The following is an 11,470-nucleotide window of genomic DNA, read 5'->3' on the forward strand; positions in this document are numbered from 1 at the left end:
GGCTTTGTCGGGAGCCGTCTATCAGCGGTCTGTCTGTTCTGTCTGCCGCCTAGGTTTGTCCTGTGGGAAAACGAAATTACCATCAACATCGTGTTCGGCATGTCTAGCTATTGGTGAATATATGATTACATATATACCTGGACAAGTATTGTGTTTACGTGAAGCGTACCTGGAATGACTTGGCACATGAAGGGTAGGCTGTAGTCGCATGGCATATCGTTCCAATAGCTCTCTCCTTTCTTATTGAAGTAACGAAATTCGACACAGTCTTCATGATTTCTGTCATCCGGCTGTCCCGGACCCCAAAAGCTGTAGCTCCCGAGAGGAGTGCCATCTATCCACTCGAAGAACCCATCTACACGCCGGTCGTTCAGCCCGATCCAGAATTGGTGACTCTGTCCCCCTCTGATCAGGAGGTTGGACATTGGGTCTCGGGGCATGGCGAGGGTACCGCCGTGAAGACGACAGGTCGTGGCCGCTTCGCTGAAGACCAAAGGGGAGTGGAACATCTTGTAGCAGACTCCGTTCCCATTCCAGAAGCCTTCGGGACAAGATTCTAGACAAAGGGCGTTCATAACACATGTTTATTAATTCATACATTCATTTATCAACATATGTTATTTCCTGGATTACTTTTATATCTATGTAGAATGGAATGTTAGGATAGCTCTTTACGGTGCCTGTATTTTGTAATGTAGCAGATGTCCGCTTGTTGGTGAGATTTATGATGGTAATTATATTTCAGTCCATACCATGGTATGGATGAAATATATTGTGTTCCCTCATGTTTCTCCTCCTCCTTCTCCTCCTCCTTCTACTCCTCCTGCCAAACAGTCAAAGGGATTCATCTCCGCCATCATTCAGCCAAATGACTTGAAATTTGGCATGGAGGTAGAGTGGGCCAATACCCCCAGACTTTTTTTTCATTTTTTTGAAACATGCCTTTGAACAATTTTTATGAAGGTTTTTTGGGGCATTTTTCGCCAAAAAATGGATTTTTGTATCCTGAGCCCTGGTATTACAACCAAATGATATGACATTCGGTATAAGGGTACCTTGAACGTGTGTCTACAGAATAGCAGTCATGTATTTGGCATACACCACTTCCAAATGACTCATTTGGGAGACTTTAATGGCTATTTTCAGCAAAAAAAAGGCCAAAAGTGCTATACCCGTTCCATGTTCTATCTGAAGAATGGCCGGTTCCATCCATGGAACACGTGTTCCATTGCAGGTTACCTGAGGTCACATTGCACCGAAGTGGTGCGTAATGACCCACACATTCAATTTTATGTGCCTAAGACCTTCAAAATGTATCAAATCTCATCATTGTTAGTTTTTGCATACCTGTAATAAGATTAGTAAAGCTTTCGAGATTCAAAGTACTTGTTGTTGCATCTTTGTTCTCATATAGCTACTGTTTAATTCAGTTATTTAAGAACCTTTGCCAGTTTTGCACTGGGGTAAGTTTGGAATAGTCCACTTTTGCGTGGGAGGGAGATGGACTGAAATATGCTGTATTTGCTCCCAAGCAAATGTCGGCCTTTCTAGTTTAGTATGATTTTCTACAGTAACTATTAACATATACTAGCTACAGTTGGAACACACTGAAATATCTTCTTTTATTGTATGTCTTCTGGAAGTGATGGGAAAAGAATATTATTGTCCTAACCTTCATTGCACTTGGGCGGTACGACAGGACCAGGCGGCCCAACGGGTCCTGGAGGCCCAGGAGGCCCGGTAGACACAGGGCCAGTCGGCCCCATGGGTCCCCTTTCTCCAGGGGGTCCTGTTGGCCCAGTAGACCCGGCTCCTATCAGTCGATAAATGGTATAAAAAGTAGAAGCCTCAATGAAAAGTGGAGATATTGCTTTTGGTCTGTGTGTGTGCGTGCGTGTGTTTGTGTGTGTGTGTGTGTGTGTCAGTCTAAATAATAATAATAATAATAATAATAATAATAATAATAATAATAATAATAATAATAATAATAATAATAATAATAATAATAATAATAATAATAATAATAATAATAATAATAATAATAATAATAATAATAATAATAACAGACAATAATAATAATAATAATAATAACAGACAATAATAATATTATTATCATTATCATTATCATCATCATCATCAACATCATTATTATTATTATTGTTATTATTATTATTATTGATTTACAAATATCATATATGTATCTATGTCACTACTTACGTTCCAGCCCTGTTAGTCTTACTAAAAGACTGTTCGTCCCCTCAGAAAGGATGCCCACGTTAACTGTATTGAAAACAATAGAACGAAAATTAACCTTCCTATGTTATATATAGATACTGCGAGTTGTCTTAAACTACCATCGTTACTGTAAGGCCAAAAATCATTTGAGTTATGAAATTATAAAGTCAATAATGCGGAAGCAATATGAATTTTTTTCAAAACTCGTGAAATTTTAAAATGATCGCAATTAATTTTCGCGGTAAAATAATAACACGGCGAATCTGCGTTTTCATTTTATCACTATTACAGAATTATTCCCATCCTGAACTTACAGCGCCCTCCTTTCTCGACATGAAATAAATTCAGAATATCATTCACACGTGATAGTCAAGGGACCGGTGTAGTGATAGTAGAAACTGACCTGCCACAAAAGGAAGTACAATGGCGATGACCACAAAGGCCAGGCCACCAGTGGTCAACCATAATGTCCTGCACCAGTGGGACCACTTGGTCATGTTGTAGGCGCTTGTGTTTGCCGTTTGACCTAGCAAAAAAGTTTTTTTTTCAGAAAATGTTATTTGCAAACAAAGCATTGTCTCATTCGTTATTGAAAGAAGGTTGTAACTAGACTTCCCCGATCTCATACCTTCGCCAAATGATGTTAATCTTTGTGACTGACAAATTATAGATTATTCCCCCTGATTAAAACAAATAGGATCCTCATTTTCATGATTTATATCAGTTTATCATATTCTCAACCAAAAGACAGTCTTATATTAACAAACAATGCCATTCTGGGATTTCCTCATAAATTATGCAAATGAGGTCCTGATTTGAATACATTATGTTCAACACCACAAGTATGACATTCCAGGCAGTTATCATTACAGAATTATAACATTTTCTCATTAAGTATGCAAATTTAATATTTATTTGCATAATAATCAATATCTGCCTGTGTTTCTCTTGTTCTCAATTACCAATGTCACTAGCTTCAATGGTCCTATCATGGAATGAAACTGATTTATAGAATTTCCACATATATTAAAAAATTACATCCATATTTGCATAATTGTCACATAATTATATCAAGCATCACGTAAGCTTCTTGTGTTCCATCATTAAGTAACTTCCCCATATTTAAGCAACATTAGTCTATTAATCAATATGACTGAGAAAATATAATGTTGACAAATTCATCCGACACATACGTAAACAGCGTAAACACGCATGTGGCAGAAACATTCAAAATGAAGAAAATAATCAAAGCAAATCAAGTGTTTCTCATTTTTTTTCTTCCATCGCTAGCGGTTTTGAACTCTAGCTTCTAACGAAGATAATTTGCGGTCACTGACTGTCGCTCCCCAGACCCCGTTGAAAAAACAGCCACGCGATACCTACTAGTAGGTAAATAACGAATTCATGAATAAATGTACAAAATAATGGAATATCTACGTTGCATTGTTGACAGCCATTTATCATAAATAACCTGGCCAAAATAGAAGAACGCTAAAAGGCCACAGGAAAAGAACTCAGCAACCGTCTCTAGTAAGCGTTTTACCTGCACCGAAGACGTGCATCGGGTTTATATCGATTGCATAAATAAATAGATAGATAGATAAATAAACAAGCAAACAAAAAGACAGAATAGCAACGGGGCACTGTTTAAAACCATTTATCATAGATAACCCGGCCTGGCCAAAATAGAAAAAAAGGCCACAGGCAAAGAACTCAGCAAACGTTGCTGGAAAGGGTTTTACCTGCTTCGGAGACGTACATTGGGTTTATAACGAATGCATAAATAAATAAACAAAATAAATTAACATCTGCGGGCCATTGTTGGAAAGCATTTATCACAAATACTAGTAACCTGCAGCTGGCCAACATAGAAAAATATGCCACAGGAAAAGAACTCGGTTTCTAGTAAGTGTTTTACCTGCCCCGGAGTCGTACATTGAGTTTATAACGAATGAATAAAAAAGGAAACAAAATAACTTAACATCTACGGGGCATAATATTGTTGGAAAGCATTTATCACAAATAACCTGGCCAACATAGAAAAAAGGCCACAGGAAAAGAACTCGGTTTCTAGTAAGTGTTTTACCTGCTCCGGAGATGTACATGGGGTTGGTAACGGATGCATAAATAAATAAATAAACAAAAATAACTTAACATCTACGGCGTATTGTTGGAAAGCATTTATCACAAATTACCTGCCCAACATAGAAAAATATGCCACAGGAAAAGAACTCGGTTTCTAGTAAGTATTTTACCTGCTCCGGAAACGTACATTGGGTTTATAACGAATGCATGAAAAAATTAAATAACTTAACATCTACGGGGCATTGTTGGAAAGCATTTATCACAAATAACCAGGCCAACATAGAAAAAAAGGCCACAGGAAAAGAACTCGGTTTATGTAAGTGTTTTACCTGCTCCGGAGTCGTACATTGGGTTTATAACGAATGCATAAATAAATAAAGAAAGAAAATAACTTAACATCTACGGGGCATTGTTGGAAAGCATATATCACAAATAACCTGGCCAACATAGAAAAAAAGGCCACAGGAAAAGAACTCGGTTTCTAGTAAGTGTTTTACCTGCTCCGGAGTCGTACATTGGGTTTATAACGAATGGATAAAAAAGTAAACAATACTAGAGAGGCCGACATCTCCCTCCCACGCAAAAGTGGACTATTCCAAACTTACCCCAGTGTAAAACTTCTCAAATAAATGAATTATATAGTAGCTATGTAATTGAGAATAAAGATGCAAGAACAAGCACATTGAATCTCGAAAGCTTTACTAATCTTATTACAGGTATGCAAATACTAACAATGATGAGATTTGATACATTTTGAAGGTCTTAGGCACATAAAATTGAATGTGTGGGTCATTACGCACGACTTACGTGCAATGTGACCCCAGGTAACCCGCAATGGAGCACGTGTTCCATGGCCAACGGCAGATGGAACGGGACATTCTTTAGATAGAACATGGAACGGGTATAGCACTTTTGGCCATTTTTGCTGAAAATAGCCATTAAAGTCCCCTAAATGAGTCATTTGGAAGTAATGTATGCCAGATATGTGACTGGTTTTCTGTAGACACATGTTCAAGGTACCCTTATACCGAATTTCAGATCATTTGGTTGTAAAACCAGGGCTCAGGATCCAAAAATCCATTTTTTGGCGAAAAATGCCCCAAAAAACCTTCATAAAAATGTTTCAAACGCATGTATCAAAAAAATTTTAAAACGCCTGGGGGTATTGGCTCACTCTACCTCCATGCCAAATTTCAAGTCATTTGGCTGAATGATGGCGGAGTTGAATCCCTTTGACTGTTTGGCAGGAGAAGGAGAAGAAGAAACATGAGAGAACACAATATATTTCATCCATACCATGGTATGGACTGAAATATGATAACATCTACGGGGCATTGTTGGAACGCATTTATCACAAATACTAGTAACCAGGCCAACATAGAAGAAATATGCCACAGGAAAAGAACTCAGTTTATAGTAAGTGTTTTACCTGCTCCGAAGTCGTATATTGGGTTTACAACGAATGCATAAAAAAAGTAAACAAAATAACTTAACATCTACGGGGCATAATATTGTTGGAAAGCATTTATCACAAATAACCTGGCCAACATAGAAAAAAAGGCCACAGGAAAAGAACTCGGTTTCTAGTAAGTGTTTTACCTGCTCCAGAGACGTATATTGGGTTTGGTATGTTAGCCCCGGCCTCGGCAGATGACCTCAAATTAGTCTGGTCTCGCGGCTTGGGTGTGGCGCCTGGAGGAAAATTGCAAAACAATTGAGTGTCAGCATTGTTGCAAGTTACATGTAAGGTAAATTTCAATATTTAAAAATCCTTCAAACATGGGCTGACATGCTCTTATGTAAATAATTACCATGTTTTTCAGTAAGTCATCAAGTTACATAAAAAATAACATACCTAGGAAAATGTAATAGCATTCTTAATTCATAGATTAGCAGAAATCTAATAGTACGGCCTCTCATAGATTTGTTAGAATAGTCTGTTAATTATTGATTAAAAAGGAGACAGGGTGTTCCTAAATCAGTCTAGAAAGCATTTTACCTGCTCGAAAGGTGCAAGGCGTCGCGCTGGGCGCACTCACGACGGCGGCGTCCGTAAAACAACTCCAATCAGTCTGGTTTGTTGATTACTTCCGGCATAGAAATTGTTGTCCAGAACATGTTTTATGTAGGATGAGGCTAGCCTCCTTCGCAGTCTTGTTGGGCGTCGGCGTTATTTTTTCTCTGAGCGACGCGAGCCTATTTGCATATCTAATTTGTGTCTCCAGTACGCCTCATACTATTTTTCTAGCCTCCTTCGCAGTCTTGTTGGGCGTCGGCGTTATTTTTTCTCTGAGCGACGCGAGTAATATGCGGCCGCGAGGGACGATTTGCTGCCGAGGGAGTTTTTGCCACGGAGAGAAGGCCTAGGATTCGCGCTCCAACAAGTTCGCACTCCAACAAGCTCCTTCTCTCCGTGGCAGAAACTCCCTCGGCAGCAAATCGTCCCTCGCGGCCGCATATTACTCGCGTCGCTCAGAGAAAAAATAACGCCGACGCCCAACAAGACTGCGAAGGAGGCTAGTATGAGGCGTGCTGGAGACACAAATTAGATATGCAAATAGGGTCGACCTTCTGCTGTCAATCATGGACCGCAAGCGATTATCATTGGCGCCTAGGTTTTCATATTTATTATTCTTTATTGTTATTATTCAAAACAGTGGTCAGCATAGCAGCAGTACATGTATTAAATTATGGACCGCTGAATTGTGCTGACCTTACATAAAAATACAACATAGGTGCGAATAGAACATACAGATTCACGACAATGACAATATGTACAACACATAAAGACTAAGTCTGCATTTGACAGTTACTCGTATAGAGTCTGATTGTGTGATTCAGAAATGAACTCTGCAGTCTGGAGGTTCTTGCCATGGGAACCCTGAGTCCTCCCGCGTTCCTTAAGGACCTCCCTGTGCTCATCAACCCCTCCACCAAGTCATGGAGGGGATGGTCTGCTTTCAGCATGGCTTTGAGCAGCTTCACGGCTGCCAGTTCGCGTCGGTCTCTGAGTTTGGGAAGGTTGGGTACCTCCCGTCTTCCACCCAGAGAGATGATCCGTAAAGCTCGCTGTTGTTCAATATTGTCCAACATAATTATTCTTTTGACTAAAATTTACATTTTTAGAGTCAAAATTCTAAATTGTAGGAACCTTGTTTTCTTCGGCCCGCCTTGTTTTGTTTTCGCCCGCTCGCATTAGATTTGGAGTCTGCGGAGAATGTCATCCATAAAATTTACTTGCTGTGGCCTTATCTTCAGACTATTATCGATTTTTCCATTCTTGTCGGGCAGGTAAATTGTTTACACATATCCAGGTAGAGCAAAAATGTGCTATTTTATGGTTCAGAACATTGCCTCCTACCTGTCATACCTGTGTAAAATTACATGAACCCTTACATGAAGGATGGGGTCCAAGCTTTCAGTCAATACATAATTCCACTGCTCAAATTACGGACTCCTCAAATCATACATACAGCATTTTGGTCTCTGAAATAAATGGCGGTGTGTGAAAAGGCAAGTGTGGCAGTCATGTATCAATTTACATATATGGTAATCCAAAAGGATTGGCAAAGATAACTCATGATCCAGAATCAGTAACCAGTTGATGTGGCCTCAGATCAGGTGATGCGTCCTTAACATAGAAAATTTATTTGCAAAATCATGCCCGAAGGCTAATTGCTTGTACAATCAAGTATAATACTCGTTGCAATACAGTAACAGGAGACAGGTAACAATCTGTCTGAAAAGAATCTACTTCTACTACTACGCTAGCTATTATGGGGTTCGACTTCTTCTTTGAAGGCAGTGGATAATGAATAGTCCCACATTCTGCATAATTAGTGGGTTTTGTGATCTTAGTAGAAACGTAGTCTTTTGGTGATCTTCTAAAGGACGAAATGATGGAGAGATTGTTGTAACTGTCTGAAATAATCTGTTTCTTTCAGCCTCATAGTGAGGACACTGGCTAACAAAATGTATTTCATTTTCCACTGCATTCATTGTACAATATTTACATAATCTCTCGTGCACAGGTAGTTTTCTATAGCAGCCTTTTTCTATCTCTTAACAGTGCAGCGACATACTGCTTGCTAATTTTAATGTCAGAACTGGTTTGGCTACTTTTAAAAACACTAAACAACTTAAGACAGAAACTTGCTTAAACAAGGAAATGCAAAGCTGGATATTTGCATACACCACAAAAAATCGTAACAAGTGTTGACCAAATGTCTATCCTTATATCGAAATAGAACTTAACTGTTCAACTACCTGTGGTTATACTGTACAAATGTAAAAAAAATTCTCACACAAGAGGTCACATAATATAAGTTTCCTTATGCTCTACTGAAGGCCTGCACTAAAACATGTATTAACCCTCAACAGAACACCTTCCCGGACTGATTAATCTGTACACCTGGGGTCCGCGCGGACCCCAGAACACTTTTTTGCTAATTTTTAGGAATTATCAACATGCTACCAGCTCAATTGTTTTGCAAACTGATGTGGGAACCTCTGTGTCCACATTACATACAAAAATCATACATTTTGAACTTTTTCTATATTTTGGTGAAGAAAAGAAGACAAGAAGAAATACCCGATTTTTAAACCCATTTCAGACTGAAGGGGCTTTTGAGGCCCAACTTCGATCTCAGATTGCGGCTAAACGGCTTGCGCTAGAAGTATCAAATTTGGAGACCTTTCCTAAAATGTCTCTGGAAAAAAGTTCATATTAGTTTAATACTAGTAAGCTGATGTTTTTTGTGTTGCCATGGCAGCGGGTTTCTAGCAGGCAGTTTTTTTGGAAATAGAAGTAATTTTGGTTTAAACATTTTTATGTTAAATTACACTTCTTTTCTAACATTAATAACATCTTACATAATTAAATATAAGTTAAATCATTTAATATGCATAGAATATGCTAATTTGATGACGTCATTGGTCAAAATCCAATATGGCGGACTATATTATTAGCTCTGACGTCATATGACGTCAGAATTACACCAAAGTTATTAAAATTTAATTCTATTACTACACCATTCTCTGAAAACTTGGTAGACATACGATGAGTGCATAAAAACATATAAAAACGGAAATAAGGTAATGTATAAGAACGCCAGTGTATCCATTATGATCGAAAGCCGGCTGGGGTCCGCGCAGACCCCAAAAGAAAATCAGATATAATTTTTTTTTTATAAATGGTAGAAACGGAGTTTTCTGCACTGTATTGAGAGACAACTTTGTGGGTGACAATTACCTAAAATTTCAGAAAAAAATCTTTAGAAACAAAAAAGATATTACAGAATATATAGTGCTGGGGTCCGCGCGGACCCCAGGTGTTCTGTTTAGGGTTAACTTTGATATTTACCTCACTCCTTCTTTTCATATAAGCATCAGTACTGTAATGTTCCATGATTAATAATTTACACTTTGCCAAAAATATGATGCAACGACTATTTACAGATTGATACAAGGAGGTTAAAAACCTTGATTGATCTAACTTGCTGTAGCTAATCTCCAAGCAGATCTTTCGATGGCCGCAAAAGACAGTATCAAATTGGTGAGGCATTATCCACAATAAATAGCCAGACAGTATCCATTGGCCACGCATACTTCGTTGACTCACTCCTCTGGCCAAAGGATACTGCCTTGCCACACTATGATCTGCTTGGAGAGTCGTAGCTGTTAAGGATATCGTCTGCAACAAGCAAAATTCTAATGCAACGTTGACCAAAAATCCAACGAAAACCGTGAAAAATCGGGATTCTGCGCAGGCGCAGTACGTTCTGCCGACGTGCTGATATCCAGTAGATTCAGTTCGTACACCATGGATCCTAGAGCCCAGCCTGAAAATTAATCAATCAATCAATTAATTACTGGTTATCAAAATATTTACTTAATAGGCATTCAACAAAATGATCTTTGATGCGTTCAAAGGTGGCGGATTCCATTCTTTACCCACACTGCTTTGCGACCCTTTCAGTCTGGCAACGTAGAATGGCGTGCATTGAAAATCAAGAGAGAAACCGACGCACACACACACACAGACAAGCCAAAATCGTATTAAGTTTAATATACATGTGTTGTTGTCACTCATTTTGCAAACATGGCTTTATATTTGTTTTAGTTGGAAGTACATGTACATTATCTCCAGCCAAAAGTTACCCTGTAGTTTTGTAAGCTGATGTTAATTTCTTGTTAAAAATACAATAGATATACAAACTAAAAATGATAAATAATATTTCTTTCCTCGATACCTGACACCCCTCTTTGAAAACCGAACCAGACGTTGACGACACCCACGATACTTAATACACGCCGAAGGTCAAAACACGAAACCACTTTCAAACTCAAAGGGGTGTTCATACGCTGTCAAAACGCATCATTTTCACGTCCTAAAACACACATACTAAAAAAGCAAAACAACGTGCACCATCTACAGCCCGATAGCAAAACGTATACTAAGTCCCAGAAATATCCGTCCACCCAAGTGCGAGAAACGGCTGCGAACGTGAAAATCTACATCTCCCAAAAAAACCGCGGAAGGATACATTCTCCCCCGGAGGTAACAAAAAGTATTTCATATTTACCTATCTGCACGCCGTTGATTTCCTGTGTGATGTAAACTTTGTCGGGCGCACTGGCGTCTATCTTGTAGCCGTCGCTTAGCAACGCGACGATGTAGTTTCCCGACATGCACCTGCTGTAGCTGTACTCTCCTGATTGGTTGGTCGCCTTGGCGAAGGAGAGGCTGCAGAAGTCGTCTGTCTTTGTTTGAATGTTGTTAACGCTCGTGAACCCACCTGTAGTGGTAAACTATAAGTGAGGCCACAGCAAGTAATTTTTATGGATGACATCAGCGCGCATTGATTTTCGCCTGATTTTGAAAAAACAAGAAATTTTATTGCCTTTTGACAGTGGTCAACATGCTGATAATGGGCAAAATGGCATGCCTTGCCATGCTCGAACGTGTATGGCAGATAAACATGAAGAGAGGAGACAGAACAAGGCTCTGATTTATTTGTTTTGACTTTCACTTTGATGCAGTGATGTATTGAATTCATTCCTTTCATACGTTCCCACTGAATCAAAACCATTTGTACAATGAAAAACATTCTTTTTTCACAGTTGTTTCAGCGTAAAGCGTTGTCGGAAC

At 38.9% G+C, this 11,470-nt stretch overlaps 1 protein-coding gene across 1 annotated transcript; it reads right to left on the minus strand.

Annotated features, from left to right (window-relative positions):
* Window positions 1-33: 33 nt before the first annotated feature.
* On the minus strand, window positions 34-1,798 carry LOC109466442 (collectin-10-like). The gene is made up of 3 exons (XM_019764164.1): window positions 1,673-1,798; window positions 170-556; window positions 34-60 (listed from the first exon to the last, which is right to left on the minus strand). The coding sequence occupies exons 1-3, from the start codon at window positions 1,764-1,766 to the stop codon at window positions 50-52; spliced, it is 492 nt and encodes a 163-aa protein (XP_019619723.1). The 5' UTR covers window positions 1,767-1,798; the 3' UTR covers window positions 34-49.
* Window positions 1,799-11,470: the final 9,672 nt, after the last annotated feature.

Source organism: Branchiostoma belcheri, unplaced genomic scaffold, assembly GCF_001625305.1.
Source record: "Branchiostoma belcheri isolate BF01 breed outbred unplaced genomic scaffold, Haploidv18h27 scaffold167, whole genome shotgun sequence".
Classification (NCBI taxonomy): Eukaryota; Metazoa; Chordata; class Leptocardii; order Amphioxiformes; family Branchiostomatidae; genus Branchiostoma; species Branchiostoma belcheri.